This window comes from Erythrolamprus reginae, chromosome 1 (assembly GCF_031021105.1).
Source record: "Erythrolamprus reginae isolate rEryReg1 chromosome 1, rEryReg1.hap1, whole genome shotgun sequence".
In the NCBI taxonomy this organism is placed as follows: domain Eukaryota; kingdom Metazoa; phylum Chordata; class Lepidosauria; order Squamata; family Dipsadidae; genus Erythrolamprus; species Erythrolamprus reginae.
Window position 1 is genome coordinate 360,755,854 of NC_091950.1, and position 19,887 is coordinate 360,775,740.

Sequence of the window (19,887 nt, forward strand, 5' to 3'; positions counted from 1 at the left end):
GATAGAAAGAGAGTGAGTGAGAGAAAGAGAAGAGAAAGAAAAGAGAGAGAGAAAGAAAGAGAGAGGGGGGAGAGGGAGAGAAAGAGGGAGAGATAGAGAGGGAGAGAGAAAGGAAGAGGAGAGATAGAAAGGGAGAGAGAGAAAGGAGGAGACAGAGAGAGGGAGAAAGAGGGAGAGATAGAAAGAGAGTGAGTGAGAAAGAGAGAAGAGAGAGAAAGAAAGCAAGAGAGAGAGAGAGAAAGAGAGGACAGAGAAAGAGAGAGAGAGAAATAGAGAGAAGGACAGAGAGAAAGAGAGAGAGAAAGAGAGAGAAGGACAGAGAGAAAGAGAGAGAGAGAAAGAGGGAGAGATACAAAGAGAGTGAGTGAGAGAAAGAGAGAAGAGAGAGAAAGAAAGAGAGAGAGTGAAAGAGAAAGAGAGGACAGAGAAAGAGAGAGAGAAATAGAAAGAGGGAGAATAAATATTAAATATTGTATTTGTTCCCATTTTGTTTTTTACTTTAAATAAAGTATGTGCAGTGTGCATAGGGATTTGTTCATACGTTTTTTTTATAGTCTGGCTCTCCAACAGTCTGAGGGACAGTGAACTGGCCCCCTGTGTAAAAAGTTTGGGGACCCCTGCTGTAAGTAATAACACACTTACAAATCATGCCAATGCAGTGATTTACAGCAACAGAAAAAGCAGAAAGATTGACACTGGGACAGTCAAAGTTGGAGTGTTAGAATGGTTCCTTCCATCGATTTTTTTTTACTAAACGTTTTTTAGCTTATAGAATAGAATAGAATAGAATAGAATTTTTATTGGCCAAGTGTGATTGGACACACAAGGAATTTGTCTTGGTGCATATGCTCTCAGCGTACATAAAAGAAAATATACATTTGTCAAGAATCATATGGTACAACTATAATACAGATATATAGAACACGAGAAGTATCCATACTTGCACAATAACATAATATTTGTAAATTGTTTCTTATTTTTAAAGCTTCTTAAAGACTTAATGCAACTAAACCTCCTGGCACAATTAAGATATTTGGGTGTACCAAGTTTCTGCATGGACTACAAGACAATTTTAACAAAACGCATCAGCACCTCCCATCTTCCTTCATACCCAGCCCCCAGCCCAGTGTTCCTGTAATTGATTATATTTCTGTTCAGTCACTTCCATTCCATTTCCTCGGAGAAGGGCGGCATATAAATCCAATTAATTAATTAAATTTCTATTATATAAAATTAAGAGCATTTCAATATTTCAAAGCTTATTTTCACATGTCGCCACAAGGTGGCAATATTACCACTCTGTATTAATCTGTCTGCAATTGTCAATAGGTTTTTAAAACATCAAATATAGAATTTTCTATAAATTAATTTTTTGTACTTCTATCTGCATCAAATAAAGTCAGAAGTCACTTTTTTCTATTTTCTTTTTCTGTGAAGGATAGCGTTCATCTAAAGGGTTTTGGTGTTGGTTGCTAGAAATCTGTTTTCATTCCGTGATTGCTGAATTCTCACCAGAACTGTCTTTACAGATCAATTTAGCAGGAAGTGAAAACATTTTTCTTAATTCCCAAGGCAGCTTCCCAACTTGATGCTGCAATGTCTGAGTTAGATGAATTTCATGCTAGCACTGGTGTCTTTAGGGAAGCACACAGGACCAACTCTGAAGGCTTCCCATTTAGGGAGGTAGCAAAATTTTGTACATTTAACTAAACGAGCTTGAGTTACCTAGAGTAAAAGTTCTTAGAATGTATTTATTTATTGTATTCATAAAGATACTCTTCAGTACTGAAATAGAAAATATATTTACATATATTTGCATATTATACATTAAGCATTGCTTAAGGATTTTGTAAATGTTAAATATCTTCATGGCCACATTTTTTATCAATTAGTAATTAATTTACATAAATTAACCAGTTAAATTATGATTTTTTAATGTTTAGCTTTAGTTTTTTTAAATCTTTATGGGACAAAATACATCTTTAAAAATGAAATTCAATAAAGCTTGATCTAATAGCACTGATTGTAAAATTCCCATATTTATTTATTAGAAAATTGATATTGCCTCCTATTCGCGCATGATGAGTGAAAACAGCTTACAGCGATAGCTACAAGTTTAATCATGGCAACATAGACATACAGTGGATATATAAAGTCGGCACACACATGTTAAAATACTTGGTTTTTAATGTTAATTCTAGGCAGCTCAACATCTGTACACTTATTTTTACAAATGGCCAGTCATTAATCGTATAGCAATAAGTGATCCAAGCATTATTATTATTATTATTATTATTATTATTATTATTATTATTATTATTATTTATTGGATTTGTATGCCGCCCCTCTCCGCAGACTCGGGGTGGCTAACAACAGTGATAAAAAACAGCATGTAACAATCCAATACTAAACAACTAGAAAAAACTCTTATTATATGTTGTGGCTCAGTCACATTATAAAACCAAACATACATACAAACATACCATGCGTAAATTGTAAGGCCTAGGGGGAAAGAATATCTCAGTTCCCCCATGCCTGACGGCATTTATTTTTATTTATTTTATTTATTTATTTTGTCCAATACACAATGAGGGTTTTAGTGAGTATATATCAATATACACATAGTAAAATACATGATGAATGTTATAGAGGAGATACTCATAGTAAAATATATCTAAGAAATACTGTAATAGAAAAGAAGATATAGGAATAGAATATATGCTATAGGCATGGTAAAGAAGATTTCCACTTGTCCACATAGTTTCATTATATCCATATAATGAATATAGTATATCATTATATCATATTATATCCATATATTTAGCCATTTGGGGAAATAATTAAATCCAAGGATATCCAGAAATAGATATACAGTACTGTACATCCATGTAATCCATGTTTTAAAAACAGCACTGTATTCTAATATGATACTTTCACTATCACCACCTCAATAGTCTTCAGTCAGCAAAACATGCTCCCAGCTGTAGAGAATTAACAATACTGACTGGAAAAGGTTCTAACGCTTATTTGTTATTCATTCAGTTTGCCTTTCATTTGAATTTGTTTCAATTACAATGATGATGTATTGATGAAGATTTCCAGTCATGATGACAGTAATGATTTGCCAACAAACTGGTGATGACCCTTAGTGACCACATGCAACTACCTACAATGGATAAGTACCCAAATAAGAAAGAAGGAAGAAAATGATCTTTAAAAATGAGCACAGATTTCATATAGAGAGAAATTTCACACCATGCATAGCTGCCTCCCATCATGAGATTATCTTGTACACAGGATCCCCAACTTCAAGTATTCCCATTTCCTCAACTCCATAAAACCAACCAAAAGGAGGATTATCCATATAATCATGTTTTTCAGAAGGATCACACTTGCGATAACTGAAAATAAAGGAAAGAAATGGAAAAACAGAATCAGAAATTATTTTGGAATAAAATAGATCCTATACATTGCATGATATACTGTAGAATAGTGAACTTCAATTTTGCAGCACTGGAGATAATAGATACAGTATTTATCAACAGTGATTATGATAGCACAATCATCTAGTAGAATGGAATTAAGCTAGAGACATTGCACAGAGGAAGTAATTATTTAGTTTCTCTTTCTCTTTTTTTCTTAGTTATCGTGGTTATCAGTGGTACTTGTAGTCTGATAGTTCTTTTGACTTCGAGCAAGAAGATGTTACAGAGGTCATTGGCAGTGTTACAGGCAAAGAGTAGAGTTTGCCAGTCAAGAGTTGAGAGGCTGGCGTCTATGAGTTCATATTTGGCTTTTTAAAAGTTGTACTTTGGTGTCCCATTATTAAGGTAATTGTTGCAATGGTGTAGATTGAGGTTGAAGTCTATCAAGCTATGGGAAAAGGGTTCTTTTATTTGTAGTCCATTAATTACATTTTTGATGTTGCAGAGTATGAGTTCAAGGCAGTTGTTGAGTCTACTATTGTTTGCTACTAGTTGGTTGAGTTCCAGATTGGTAACAGTGCTGTGGATGAGTTTAGTCATGCATTTGTTTAGGGTGCAGTTAACTGACTTATAAAAAATTGGATCTTAACAAATTACGTAAATGGTTTAAATGTATACCATGTGAATCTGTTTGCATAACATTGTATGTGTGAGCTACAAAAGATTTGTTGGAAAGAGAGCTTAAAGTGCCAAGGTATTTGAATATGTTAAAACAGTAAGAATGTTTCTTATCAAATATGTGGTCTGGTTTCTGTTTGTAAATTGTTACTTTATGCTGAGTAGCATTGTGAACATGTGTAGAAACATCCAAACATCTAAAGAAGGAGCATTCATAAACATTATCTGCTACCTTTTCAGGGCTCTAAGCACTTCCTTTTTACCGATGATCCCAGAATCTGGATCCACTGCTATGAAAAGGCACCTACAGACATAGATGTTGTCACATTTTAATTTCATTTAATAATAGGAACGTCTTTAAAAATGAAATTATTTGTTTTATGTGGGAAATGAGATCAAAATACCTTCATTAAATTCTCTTACCTTGGACATGACATTTTTCCTTTCAACCTAACAGTTCCAATTAATATATCAACCCAAGAATCCTATATCAAAAAAATTGAGTCCCATTAGATATTTTGCAATTGCATTATTTAACTATTTTCCAATAATATAGAGCATCATTTCTGCAGTTTTCTTTTTAAACCAATATACTCACAAGATCATATTTTAAAAGCTATTATTATTATTATTTATTAGATTTGTATGCTGCCCCTCTCCAGAGACATTAACTTGATGTTAATTAAGTTTAACATCTCAATAAAACTCTCTTGAGGCATATCTGCAATAACATAAATTAGAACTCAGACGGAGAAAAATAGCAATTCAAACACCCAGTTAAGATAGACCTGTAAAAGCAAGTTTGATCTAGCAGTTATGACGCCGGGCTTGAAAATTGGATAATAATAATAATAATGCTGCTGCTGGTGGTGATGGTGGTGGTGGTGGTGATGATGATGATGATGATGATGATGATAATAATAATAATAATAATAATAATAATAATAATAATAATAATAATGCTTACTTCTTCATAAGGACTACAGCCTTTAATAACAATATTCGGCCGGAAGATAGTTATTGAAGCTTTCTTTTTTAACCTTGTATTTAGATCATCCAAGGAAGCTTCAGAAATCAGCAAGAGTGGACTGGCTTCAGCATAGGCAACCTTTAAAAATAAATACAAAAAATGTCTATCATTGATAATCATAAAGATTGGGATTTGTTTCAAAATGCCACCATTGGCCAACTGAAATCTTCAGTTGTGACCATTTCATTCCAAAGAGCTTATTGCAATTTGATGAAACTACATTTTAATTTCATAAAACACTTTTAATTAAAGCATGATACTATATATCTATTTCATATTTTAATTGTGAACATTCTTAGATTGCATTAAGCCATGATATATTTAATTATGATTTAATACTGTAATCCTAACTGGTAGGTTTCACAGAAATTGCTAAATCATAAATCATAGCTTGCACCACACATGAAGTCAAATCTCATGAAGTGATCTTTGTTTATGTATTTAAGTATCAATTTAGTATAACATGCATTATTATTTATTATTCAAAGTTTTAAAAATGTGTGCAAAGGGAAATAACTAAGATATTTTCTAATCATGATTATCAACTAGATATACATTCAGTGCTTAACTAATCACTTAACCCTTATTACAAACTCAAATATATAAGAATTGATTCTGCTAGCAACATGCATGATAATTCAGTGAATTAATTCCTGAGTTATTCTACATGTACTGAAGAAACTAGTTAGAAGATATACAATATTTATTAAGAAGTCTCAATAAACAGGGACAGTGAAGAGAAACATTCTTGGCTCCATTTCTCTTCCTTGATTACATATTTTGACACAAAGATGGTACAAATTCTGCAGATATAAATTTTTCTCTGATTATACATAATTTTGTAATTTATACATAATTATACATAATTTGGTAATACCATAAATAATACATGTACAGTATATGTATAATTACATATATGTGTAATTTTGTAATACCAAATTTATACATAATTTTGTAATACCATAAAGAAAGAAATGGTTATATGATATAAAATGGTTATATGATTTAGTCTGATCCCAGAGAAAATATTCTGGAAGTCACAGCGTTATCATACATTTCCAAGTTGACAAAAACACACTGAAACTTCCATACTATTTAATAATCCCAATTCATTTAACTAAATACAAATCATAATTATTTCAGTGGAACACAATTCTAAGCATACTATACAGTGATCCCTCGATTTTCGCGATCTCGTTCGCGAAACGCTATATCGCGATTTTCCCACCCGATGACGTCACTCTCTTCCTTCCTTTCTCATCTTTCTTTCTCTCTCTCTTTCTCTATCTTGCTTCTTCCTCTCTCACACTATCTTCCTCCCTCTCTCATCTCTTTCTTTCCTTCTCTCTCTTTCTCTATCTCTCCCCCTCTTGCTGGCGGGCGGCGGGTGGGCGGGCGGGCGAGCGGGGGCATCAGCGAGGAAGACCCAGGGAAGGTTCCTTTGGCCGCCCAGCAGCTGATCTGCTCAGTAGCGCAGCAGCAGCGAGGAGCCGAATCAGGGTTTCCCCTTTGCGTGGGCGGTGGGGAAACCCCGATCTTCGTCTGCTCGCTGCTGCTGCGCTACCGAGCAGATCAGCTGCTGGGCGGCCGCAGCAGCAGCGAGCAGACGAAGATCGGGGTTTCCCCACCGCCCACGCAAAGGGGAAACCCCGATCTTCGTCTGCTCGCTGCTGCTGCGCTACCGAGCAGATCAGCTGCTGGGCGGCCGAAGGAACCTTCCCTGGGTCTTCCCCGCCGCCCACGCAAATTCCACCATCTGCGCATGCGCGGCCATCAAAAAAAGGGTGCGCATGCGCAGATGGTGTTTTTACTTCCGCAACCCTACATCACGAAAAATCGATTATCGCGAGGGGTCTTGGAACGGAACCCTCGCGATAATCGAGGGATCACTGTATAATATAGGGATTAGCAGGATGCGACTGGGGAGATCAAGGATGAAGTCAGTCTCAGAAAATTACTTGGGTGACTTTGAGCCATACAATCTCAACCCAATCTACCTAACAGGAGCTTGCATATAAGCAACCTTGAATTACTGGAGAAGGAGGAAGAGGAGACGGAGGGAGAAGGGAGAGGAGGAGCTGAGACATTTCAGCCATTACTATAGAAGTATTCTTAGATACAGAAACTTATGGAGTTTAAATAATGCAAATATTAAAAATATATTTTTGAGAGAAACTGTATTCTTACCTCATCTTTTGGTAGGAAAGCAGATAAGAAATCTCCTGGCTTTCTTGTCACCATATTTGTTTCATAATGGATCAATCGATAAGGCTCTACGTTCAGGAAAGTACTGATCCATTCAGCTGCTTCATCTCCACAGTCCCTGCCTTGAGTCTCGAGCCCATAGCGTCTAATAAACCATAACAGACATGTCTACAATTTCTTGGAAGCTACACACTCAATACATATTTCAGTATTTAATGTTCTTCCATGCTTCATCTTTCTGTGTTCTGCTTGCATATAAAGCAGCTTAACTACCACACCACCCATGCAGGGGTGAAATTCAATTTTCCCCCCTACCGGTTCTGTGGGCCTGGTTTGGTGTCAGACTAATCTCATTGATTTCTTTGACTATGTCACAAAGGTGTTGGATGAAGGTGGTGCCGTGGATATTACCTATCTGGACTTCAGCAAAGCCTTTGATACAGTTCCACATAAAGAGATGGTAGATAAATTAGTGAAGATTGGACTTAATCCCTGGATAGTTCAGTGGATTTGCAGCCGGCTGAAGCGTAGACATCAGAGAGTTATTGTTAATGGCAAGTATTCTGAGCTGAGACAGGTTACAAGCGATGTGCCACAAGGGTCTGTTCTGGGTCCTATTCTTTTTAATATGTTTGTGAGTGACATAGGGGAAGGTTTGGTAGGGAAGGTTTGCCTATTTGCCGATGACTCTAAAGTGTGCAATAGGGTTGATATTCCTGGAGGCGTCTGTAATATGGTAAATGATTTAGCTTTACTAGATAAATGGTCAAAGCAATGGAAACTGCAGTTTTAATGTTTCCAAATGTAAAATAATGCACTTGGGGAAAAGGAATCCTCAATCTGAGTATTGTATTGGCAGTTCTGTTTTAGCAAAAACTTCAGAAGAGAAGGATTTAGGGGTAGTGATTTCTAACAGTCTCAAAATGGGTGAGCAGTGTGGTCAGGCAGTAGGAAAAGCAAGTAGGATGCTTGGCTGCATAGCTAGAGGCGGGCAAACAGGGAGGGTAGGTGGGGGGATTACTTACCTACAGGCTGCTTTTCACTGTTTTCGGCTTTTTTGCTTCTGCGCATTCATGGAAGCAAAAATCCAGAAATCGCATGTCCTCATGTGAACTTCTGCGCATGCGCATGCACAGAAGCTTAATCACACATTGTACATGTGCTCCCAGCACTGTTCTGGTAGCACTGGGAATGGTAGCCCATTGCTGGATATACTGAATTACAGTAGACCCCCGCTCGTTGCGAGGGTTCCGTTCCAGGACCCCCCGCAACGAGCGGGTTTTCGCGAAGTAGCGCTGCGGAAGTAAAAACACCATCTGCGCATGTGCAGATGGCGTTTTTACTCCCACAGCGCTAGCGAGGAGCCGAAGATTGGGGGCGGGGCGGCTGTTTGCCGCCGGCATGGAGGGCTTCCTAGCAGCCCCCCAAACCCGGGTTGGGGGTCCGGGGGGCGCTGGCTCTCGGCGCTTTCGAGCTGAGTCCGGGAGCGAATTCGCTTCCGGACTCAGCTCAAAACCGCCGATAGCAAGCGGCAAGGAATGGCTTGTCTCGGCGCTTTCGAGCTGACCGGACTCAGCTCGAAAGCGCCGAGACAAGCCGTTCCTTGCCGCTTGCTATCGGCGGTTTTGAGCTGAGTCCGGAAGCGAATTCGCTTCCGGACTCAGCTCAAAACCGCCGATACCAAGCGGCAAGGAACGGCTTGTCTCGGCGCTTTCGAGCTGACCGGACTCAGCTCGAAAGCGCCGAGACAAGCCGTTCCTTGCCGCTTGCTATCGGCGGTTTTGAGCTGAGTCCGGAAGCGAATTCGCTTCCGGACTCAGCTCAAAACCGCCGATAGCAAGCGGCAAGGAACGGCTTGTCTCGGCGCTTTCGAGCTGACCGGACTCAGCTCGAAAGCGCCGAGACAAGCCGTTCCTTGCCGCTTGCTATCGGCGCTTTTGAGCTGAGTCCGGGAGCGAATTCGCTCCCGGACTCAGCTCAAAAGCGGCGAGAATGAACGGCGTGGGCGGGCGAAGGGCGGGCGGCAGCGAGGAGTTTGCGTGGGCGGTGGGGGAAACTCCTCGCTGACGCCAGCAAGAGGGGGAAGACCCAGGGAAGCCGCTGCCATCTACGCATGCGTGCCCGGCACGCATGCGTAGATGGTATTTTTGACTTCCGGGTTGAAAAATAGCGAAGTACCCTGTTCGCAATGGTTGGGGACGCAATAAACGGGGGATCACTGTACTAACGAGATCATACAAAACATTTGTCAGACCAATTCTTGAATACAGCTCACCTGTATGGCACCCAAACTGCGTAACAAGCATTAATGCAATTGAAAGAGTCCAGAAATACTTCACAAGAAGAGTCCTCCACTCCTCTTCACGTAACAAATCACCTTACTCCTCCAGACTTCAAATACTACATTTAGAAAATTTACAACTATGTCGCCTCCGAATTGATTTAACTGTTATTCATAAAATCATACATCATAATGTCCTCCCTATTAGTGATTACTTCACCTTCAACAACAACACAAGAGCATGTAATAGAAACAGACTAAATGTAAATCACTCCAACCTAGACTGCAGAAAATACGATTTCAGCAATAGAGTGGAATTCCCTACCTGACTCTGTCGTTTCTTCGCATAACTCCAAAATCTTCAACCTTAAATTATCTACAATCGACCTCTCCCCTTTTCTAAGAGGTCTGTAAGAGGCGTGCATAAGCGCACCATTGTACCTACCGTCCCTGTTCTACTGTCTTTTTATCCTTTCTATCACTACTTTCTACTTATGTTATGTTAATACAAACTATAATTCTATACTTGTTTGACAAATAAATAAATAAATAAATAAATAAATAAATAAATAAATAATAAAGCCTACACCCCAAATATTGTAATCTCCACATTCTGTGGTATTGTTACCACCACCACCACCACCCTCCAAATTCAGTTGTCCCAGACTGCCTTTTCATTTAGAAAGCCTGAAAGGCTCTTGGGCCTCCAGTACGATTGTTGGACAACCAGCATTTTTATTTTGTTATTTCATTCATTCATTCATTCATTCATTTTGTCCAATACACAATGAGGGTTTTAGTGGGTATAGAGGGATCAAGGTCTGGTGGCTCAACTGCTAACTCTCTGCCTTACAAGGCAGAGGCTGCCAGATCGAATCCCAGTAAGGAAGGGTGTGGCTAGCTGATGAGGCCAGAACAAGGCCGAAATGGTACCATCCTAGTCTCCCTTAATTTTAAAATTTTAGCTAAAAACATTTGATACATACATATATATATATACATACATAGTAAAATATATGATGAAGGTTATAGAGGAGATATTCATAGTAAAATATATCTAAGAAAGAATAGAAAAGAAGATATAGTAATATAACATATCAATGAAAGAATAGAAGAAGAGATATAGGAATAGAAGAAAGGTATAGGAGATATAGGAGAGCAATAGGACAGGGGACGGAAGGCACTCTAGTGCACTTGTACTCGCCCCTTACTGACCTCTTAGGAATCTGGATAGGTCAACCATAGATAAAGTGTTGGGGGTTTGGGGATGACACTATGGAGTCCGGTAATGAATTCCACGCTTTGACAACTCGGTTACTGAAGTCATATTTTTTACAGTCAAGTTTGGAGCAGTTAATATTAAGTTTAAATCTGTTGTGTGCTCTTGTGTTGTTGTGGTTGAAGCTGAAGTAGTCGCCAACAGGCAGGACGTTGCAGCATATGATCTTGTGGGCAATACTTAGATCTTGTTTAAGGCGTCTTAGTTCTAGGCTTTCTAGGCCCAGGATTGAAAGTCTAGTCTCGTAGGGTATTCTGTTTCGAGTGGAGGAGTGGAGGAGGATCCCCTCCCCTCCCGTTTTTGCTTATTATGTTCCACACAATCTGAGTGACCGGGGAAACTCATGGAAACAAATAAATGGAAAGAATAAAATTTTATCAGAATAAAGTTGGAAAAAAATATTTAATCGGGAAGCAAGGAAAAAAAACCTTTTCATACCTGCAATTCCAGATTGAATTTGTCTGTGGGAGCTCAACAGGAATTTGCAGTGTCTTCATTCCTGGGCCATTCAGGGTTAAATAGTCATCTTCACAGGATACACTAATTAGAACCATCCGAGGAACTTTCTTAGCAGATATCATTTGTCCATCTTCTTTTATCACAGTCCAAAATCTACATAAGAAAGAGCACATATTGTTTAAAAACACTTACATACGAAATTAATAAGCAACAGAAATACACTGCAGCCTTTAAAATCAACTACGTTCAGCGTTATGCTGGACCCGTCTGGGGAATTCAGAGAGTCCACAAGTATTAAAATTTCTGTGGTTGAGTAATACTGCTCTAGACAAAGAATTGAAACATTTCTATTGTAAATATTGCTAATGATACACTACTACAAGTAGTAGGAAAGAAAGAAAGGGAAGAGACCATGGCCTTAGAGAATTTTATCATTCCCCTGCCCCAGGAAGGGTGAGCTGAGTTGGGTTGGGTTGGATTTGGGTTTGTTGTTCTCCATATTATGAACTCTTTCTAATGCAGTGGAATATTGGAGTGGAATTTTATAAATTCTGTGGCTCTTAATGTATCTGTCTACTATCTGTATAGTCTGGACTCAATCTGTATAGTCTGGAGGACAGAAGGAAAAGGGGGGACATGATCGAAACATTTAAATATGTTAAAGGGTTAAATAAGGTTCAGGAGGGAAATGTTTTTAATAGGAAAGGGAACACAAGAACAAGGGGACACAATCTGAAGTTAGTTGGGGGAAAGATCAAAGGCAACATGAGAAAATATTATTTTACTGAAAGAGTAGTAGATCCTTGGAACAAACTTCCAGCAGACGTGGTTGGTAAATCCACAGTAACTGAATTTAAACATGCCTAGGATAAACATATATCCATTCTAAAATAAAATACAAAAAAAAAGTATAAGGGCAGACTAGATGGACCATGAGGTCTTTTTCTGCCGTCAGTCTTCTATGTTTCTATGTTTCTATCCATTAAATGAACCAAACAACACCAAATGTGCTATGACGGGGAAAGTTGGCTAAAAGCATTGTTTTTAAAAGCCAGATACAGTAGAAACTGTGTGTAGGAAAACATTCCAGGGAAGAATCCAAGAGATGCAATTGCTAAAAATGCTGCCCCATTCAAAGCTAGCCACATCACTCTAGCCAGGGCATAAGCAGCCCATCCTGTGCTTTCCAGCGCATGTAAACAAAAACGCACCATGAAGACACTGAAACAGAGGGAAAATACCCCATTTGATTTGAAGGAAGAAAATGCAAGCACATTGGTACCTCTATTTAAGAACGCCTCTACTTAAGAACTTTTCTAGATAAGAACCGGGTGTTCAAGATTTTTTTGCTTCTACTTAAGAATCATTTTCTACTTAAGAACCCCAGCCTGGAAATTTTTTCCAGGAAATTTGAGAGCAGCACGAAGGCCCGGCCAGTTTCCTGCCATTCCCCCTTTAATCCTGGCCATCTGGCTGCCAGAGGAGCCTTTTGGTGGTGCTTAAGGGGGCTTTGGCAGTCCAGAGTGAACGAAGCATTTTCGTTTCCCTGGGCGCTTGGACAGCGAATAAAACTCTGCCAAAACTAAACTTTATAAAGGAATTCCCATCTGGTACGCCCCTTTAGAAGCCTATGTACACCCTAATTTACACAAAAGAAACAATATAATAAGATATAAAGACATTCTAAATCCAAACGGGGCAATTAGAACAAGGCTAGAACTAGAAAATCTTGGTCAAAAAGTGGAATGGTGTGAATACCTTCAGATTCAAACTAAATTTAACAAAGACAAAAAAAAAATCCGGGATAAGCAAAAATGCCCTGCTAGATAAGCTATGTACAGGCCCTCAAGACAAGCTAATCAAAAAATTTTACTGCTACTTAAATTACAATGAATTGGACAACTTTAGCACAAAAATTAATGTTAAGAAATGGAATCTGGACCTTAAAAATGAGATTAAAGAGGAGGAATGGCAAATACTCTGGACTAGGAACTATAAATTGACTATAGCCACTTCCTATAAAGAAAACCTGGTCAAAATGTTTTACCGATGGCATATTACCCCAATTAAGCTAACCAAATTAAATAACAAACTCTCACCAAATTGTTGGAAATGTCAACAAGAATTGGGCACCTACTTCCACCTATGGTGGCAATGTCCCAAAGCTAAATTATATTGGAATAAGATTGGAATTTGGATCGACGAAATACTAAATCTATCATTAGACAAAACCCCTGAATGTTTTTTATTAGGTATAATCAGACAAAATCTACCGAAACCCCAAGTCCATTTAATTATTCACATAACAACGGCAGCTAGACTAACTTATGCGCAGTGGTGGAAAAATGATGAGCTACCCCCAAATGAAGTAATAATTTAAAAAATTGTATACTGCGCAGAAATGTCGAAACTGACTATACTAGTTAGAAATGAATCGTTGGCTACGTTCAATAATTGTTGGAACCCTTTTTATAATTGGCTAGGAAGCAAAAGCGAGACCAATAGGCTACAAGATTGAAATGTCAGATATAACTTTGAACTGTTACAAATCTGGTATAAAGTAACCTATTATCTTATATAATAACATGAGACTGTATATTTATTTGGATATGAATTTTATTATTATTTGTTAACTTCTTTGCAATGTGTTTATTTCAACTTTGGCATTTAACATTTTAGATAAATTAATCGAAACATGGTAATGAGCAAATATAATTGGACCTAATTTTCGTTTTCATTACAACTCCCCTGTATATTCGCCGATACTTTTATTCGTGCTACCTGTTTGGTTTTTGTTTGTTTGCTTTGGTTTTTTTTTCGTAGTGTGTGTTTTATGTTTTGTATTGTATTATAAGTTGTATTACATGTTTCAATTTTAATAATAAAACTTTATAAAAAAAAAAACTCTGCCAGCGGTCAGAGGAAAGAAAGGCTCCCTTCGCTCTGGGCAGCCGAGGAGTCACCACAGCGAAGGAAAGGAGCGGCTACAAAGCGAAGGAGCGAGAGGAGAGGGAAGGCCTTCAGCATGGGAAGAAAGAGGCAGCAGGTAGCAGCAGCAACCGCCTTTCAGTCAAAGGAGCAGGAGGTTCCCCCGTCTCGCCTGCCTGGGTTTCTCTCTCTAGTGCAGTGTATGGGAGGCAGCCTCACGCCGGGTGACAGGAAGGAGCGTGCTCCTCTTCACCACCTCAGAGTCCCTCTTTTTTTTTTAAGCCTTAAAGTTTTGGATATTTTTTTTATTCCCCTCACCTCACCTTCTTCTTTCAGCAGCAACTGTCCTCCTTCTCTTCTTCCTCCTCCTCCTCCCACTCAAATTCTGAGCTTTCATTTCTTTCCTAATGGGTTGGCACGCATTATTTGCTTTTACATTGATTCCTATGGGAAAAATTGCTTCTACTTAAGAACATTTTTACTTAAGAACCTGGTCACGGAACGAATTAAGTTCTTAAGTAGAGGTACCACTGTACTTGCAGTAATCACTGCTTGTAAAGAGGTTGGGAAAAACTCCTAAAGCAGTGCTTTTGCTAGTTTACTTTATCTAATGCTATATACAAAATGTCCAGAAAAATATTTATTCTCACTCAGGGTTTTGCAGCTAGCATTTCTATAACAAACAAGGCAACATAATATTATTAAGAGAAACCATAGGCAAGGAGAGATTGCCATCTAGGCAATGCAATTAGGGATTTCTTCTGAAGAGGAGTAAGACATCCCTCTAAAATGAGGATAAAATGAGGACCTGGATTGTGAGGGCAATATGCTGGCTGTTTTTTTTTTAAAGTGCTATTGTTAACATGTTGTAAGCCACCCTGAGATTAAGAAGGGCAGCATAGTTTAACAGATGGATTGCTAGAGATGCAGCCATTACTATAGAGAGAGATGAGAAATGGAGAGATCACACAGCCTTGGGGGGGGGGGCTGTTCTAATTGTACAGGTATCTGAGGTGACTCTGCTTAGCTTCCTGTTTGTTAGGAAGCCTGTGATCTATTTACAAGTATGTTCAGGTACCGCTAGCTGGTCCAGATTAGTTAGAAGAGTGTCTGGAATGGTGGTATTGAATGCTAAACTAAAGTCTACAAAGAGGACCCTTGCGTAGGTCTTTGGAGATTCAAGATGGTGTAGGATGTAGTCAGGGCCACCATCAGGAATTTTGGGGCCCCATACAGCCTAAGTGTCTGCCCCCCCCGCCATTTTAAAACTATTTTAAATCGCCAAGCCACTCCATCCCCCGGGGATCATTTCCCGCTTCACGCCAAGCGAGGCGGTCCCATAGGCCAGTGTTTCCCAACCTTGGCAACTTGAAGATATCTGGACTTTAACTCCCAGAATTCCCCAGCCAGCGAATGCTGGCTGGGGAATTCTGGGAGTTGAAGTCCAGATATCTTCAAGTTGTCAAGGTTGGGAAGCACTGCCATAGGCTATTTCAGGAACTGGGTTAAGCCGATTGTGTGGACTCGTCCAGGAGAAAGAAAGAAGCGGGAGTGACAAGGGAAAGAAAGATCCTGGCATCGGTCAGGTGGAGCGAGGCTTATTTACGGCTCCTTGGCACTTTTCCCTTCTTGTGGACAAAACCATGTGCTTTCTAGCGAGGGGAGAGGGGAGGGGGATCCCACACCCGGCAGCCACCGGAGAGGAGCTGGAAAGGACGAGGGGAGAGAAAAAGCAGGGTACCAGCAGTCAGGCGGGTGTCTTGAGGGGGCACTCCCATCTGGAAGGAAGGGAAGAAAGGCGAGGGCGAGCTAGGAAGGAAGGAAGGAAGGAAGGAAGGAAGGAAGGAAGGAAGGAAGGAAGGAAGGAAGGAAGGAAGGAATGGTAAAAGGGGCGATCAAGAGAGGAATGGGTGAATGAATGGACAGAGGGTGGGAAGGAAGGAAGGAAAGAGGGAAGGGACAGGAACAGAGGAAGGGTGCAAAGAAAGCAAGGAAAGGTGTGAAAGGGGAGAGTAAGAGAGGAAGGAGTGAAAGAAGGGAATGAGGGAGGAAAGAAGGGAGGAAGGAGAAGGAAAGCAAGAAATGGAGGGAGGGAAGGAAGGAAAGAAAGAAAGAAAGGGGGAAGGGACAGGAACAGAGGAAGGAAGCAAGGAAACTTATGAAAGGGGAGAGTAAGAGAGGAAGGACTGAAGGAAGGGAGGGAGGGAAGAAGGTAGGAAGAAGAAAGAAAAGAAGAAATAGAGGAAGGGAAGGTAAAAGAGAGAAAGAAAAAGAGCAAGAAAGAGAAAGAAAGAAAGAAAGAAAGAAAGAGAATGAAATAGAAATAAAAAGAGAGAGGGGGAATGAAAGAAATGGAAGGAGGGAAGGAAGGAGAGAAAGAAAGAGGAAGAAAGAAAGCAAGAGAAAGAAAAAAAGAATGAAAGAGAAAGAGAGAAAGAGAGAAAGAAAAAGAAACGAAAGAAAGAAAGAAAGAGGAAAGAAAGAGAATGAAAGAGAAATAAAAAGAGAGGGGGAATGAAAGAAATGGAAGGAGGGAAGGAAGGAGAGAAAGAAAGAGGAAGAAAGAAAGCTAGAGAAAGAAAAAAAGAATGAAAGAGCAAGAGAGAAAGAGAGAAAGAAAGAAAAAGAAACGAAAGAAAGAAAGAAAGAGGAAAGAAAAAGGAAAGAAAGAGAAATAAAAAGAGAGGGGGAATGAAAGAAATGGAAAGAGGGAAGGAAGGAGAGAAAGCAAGAGAAAGAAAGAAAGCAAGATAAAGAAAAAAGAATGAAAGAGCAAGAGAGAAATAGAGAAAGAAAGAAAAAGAAACGAAAGAAGTTGTGATTTTGACACTGCCGGCTCATTCCCTCCCCCGCTCCCACAAACCACCTACCCCTCTACCGCACGAGGGAAGCGCCCGAGGCGCTGGGTTCTTCCCTTTCTCCCTCGCCCGCATCCTTGCCGCGGTGACTCACCAGGAGAAGGCTGGAGACCCACGCAGCTCCTCGGGGGGCCTTGCGGAAGGCGGCGGCGGAAGACCCCATGGCCGGCGCTGGATGCGAGGAAGGATGCTTTCTGCGCGGGCGGAGGCCGAGAGCTGAAAAGGGCGCGCCTTGCCCACCCTCGCCGGAAGAGCTGCCCATCTAGCAGTCCCGCTGCCCCATTGCCCGGCAGGGGATGATGGGCAAGGGACACCTCGGGGAAGGAGGGCAGGGCGGGAAGGGAAGGAGGGGGCTGGTGGGGGTTTAGGAAAGGGGAGCCCGCCGGGCACGAGGGAACGCTGGCCGTGCGGGACTCCGAGGCCAGCCTTGCAGCTCCTCGGCGGGAGGAGCCAAAAGCCACCGGGAGAGGACTGGGCTCAGCAGGAGAAGCGCCGGGGCCCCCCCCCCCATTATTCAATTTTCCTGGGCCCGGTACGCCCCTCCCAGTAATACCCGTCTATCGGCGGCCCTGGATGTAGTGCAGAGCCATATTAACAGCATCATTTGTTTGCTCAGTATGCAAATTGCAGGGGGTCTAACACTAGATTCGTGATGGTTTTCAAGTGGAACAGCACTAGTCTTTCAAAGGTTTTCACAGCTTCAGATGTTAGAGCAACTGGTATGTAATCATTCAGTTCCTTGATGGTAGGCTTCTTCAGCACTGGGATGATTATTGAAGATGAGGGTAAAGATGAGGGCCAATTGGTCAGCACAGACTTTTAAGCAAGGAGGAATTAACTTGTCTGGGCCTGGAGCTTTTCCTGGCTTTTGTGAAATAAATTTTGCACTTCCAGAAATCAAGATTTCTTCCTAATACTGTACCCATTTCCTATTACAATTGTCTTTACTTTATCCTATGTTTACTATTTGTTTATATTTTGCCCAACTTTAACATGGGTGGACTTCAACTCCCAAAATTCTGGCTGGGAATCTGGGAGTTGAAGTCCACCCTTCAAATTACCAGGTTTGAAAAACACTGTGTTAGGCTATCCTTCCATATTCCTGAGCTAGCAAGAAACTTTCCTAATGCAGAACACTACTTCGGTATTGTTGTTTTTTAACTAAATCTTCTCCATTCCCTCCCTCCCTTGGAGTAGTAGCAATCACTTATAAAAGTCTTGGTAAGTAGGGATGGGACTGGTGACTGTTACTGATTTGTTACCAAGTGCACCAATGCTTAAGATTACACAACACCTTTCCATCAACTTGGATAAACCCCGGACAACTTTAACTTTAGGTTGCCTACAGTCGACCTCTCCCCGTTTCTAAGAGGTCTGTAAGGGGCGTGCATAAGCGCATCACTGTGCCTACCCTCCCTGTCCATCTCTTGTCCTCTTATTGTTACTTTTTACTTATGTTTATACAAATTACTACTATCCTATATATGTTGGGTGGGTGGGTGGGTGGGTGGGATAGATAGATAGATAGACAGACAGACAGACAGACAGACAGACAGACAAGACAAGACAGACCGACAGATAGCCCAGAACAATCCCTCCCAGTCCCAAAGGTGCACTTTCAAGAAGCAACGGGACTTTCTGGTTTTTCTCTTGCACCTTTGGGACAACCATGACCTGGATGACTGAGAATCTCCATATAGACAATCCCTCCGGGGTTTACTGGGGATTTCCTACAGGCTCCTAGCGGGATCGGGAGTTGATGAACTCCAGCCCCAAAGAATCACCCTGAAAGAAGCGGTCCTTCGTGGAAAGGGAGCCCGCGCCTCCAAGGCGGCCGCTTTTCCGCGGCCAGCTTACCGGTCCCGCAACTTCGCGCTCCCGAGACCCAGCGAGGTCATCTCGGCTCGCTTCACAGTCACCCCCCGGCAGGATTTGACCGGGTAGATGAAGAGAGCAGCCACTGTGCCCACCAGTTTCAGCCGCGGGTGACTGCTTCGACGGCTCCACTGCCAACGCCAGGCCGCCACGAGCCCGCAGAGGAGAGCGGCGGCGGTGCAAAAATAGGTGAGCAGAAGCGGAGACAGCGGCAGTCCTGAGAAGGGGGGAAAGGCGGCGGAGCCAACCATAATGGTGTCTGCGAGGGAGAAACGGGCCTGTTTGCTGGGAGTGCTTCTTGGTCCGAGTCTCGAAACTAGCCGTCGGCCTTCCTTCTTTTCGCAATAGCAATAGAAGGCGGGAAAGGAGGGTCTCAACCTTGCTCATTGCCCAACCCATATTGCCTAGAGGAGCAGAGCTTGAACACACCTACCCCTCCATTGGAAATTCCGGGCAGAACCAGCTTTGCAACCTCCCTCCTTTCTAGGCAGATGGTCACCTCAGTTCCAGTCACGAGACAAAATCAAGCGCTTTTTAAAGGTAGTTACTTATACTTGTGGGCAAGCAGTCCTTTAAGAAAGCTTTGGATTAAAGGAGGGTCATTGGGGACTGAAATTGCAGGAGAATAAGGGAACTGGGAAGGCATTGATCCTTGAAAAAAGAACCATGGTGTGAAGTATGTTTTTTGTGGTCTGGTAACAAAAAGTAGTGAAAAGCTGCCAAAACTAATCACACATACATGTAAGGCCAAGTGTTTGGGGGGGTGGGGCAACACTTGGCCTTACATGTATGTGTGATTAGCTTTTACACTACCAGAAAGGCTGGTTTTTTCAATTTAGTATTTTCCCAACTAATCTTTATTTTAAAGA

At 41.0% G+C, this 19,887-nt stretch overlaps 1 protein-coding gene across 2 annotated transcripts; it reads right to left on the minus strand.

Moving 5' to 3' along the window:
• Nucleotides 1-838: 838 nt before the first annotated feature.
• Nucleotides 839-19,345, minus strand: LOC139157533 (mitochondrial amidoxime-reducing component 1-like). 2 transcript variants are annotated; one of them, XM_070734379.1, is made up of 7 exons: nucleotides 19,001-19,345; nucleotides 11,337-11,510; nucleotides 7,321-7,483; nucleotides 5,071-5,211; nucleotides 4,527-4,588; nucleotides 4,336-4,407; nucleotides 839-3,401 (listed from the first exon to the last, which is right to left on the minus strand). In XM_070734379.1, the coding sequence occupies exons 1-7, from the start codon at nucleotides 19,267-19,269 to the stop codon at nucleotides 3,275-3,277; spliced, it is 1,008 nt and encodes a 335-aa protein (XP_070590480.1). In that variant the 5' UTR covers nucleotides 19,270-19,345; the 3' UTR covers nucleotides 839-3,274. The 2 variants fall into 2 exon arrangements, with proteins under 2 accessions (XP_070590480.1, XP_070590481.1); XM_070734380.1 differs by lacking the exon at nucleotides 19,001-19,345 and adding an exon at nucleotides 17,238-18,069.
• Between the last annotated feature and the right edge of the window lie 542 nt (nucleotides 19,346-19,887).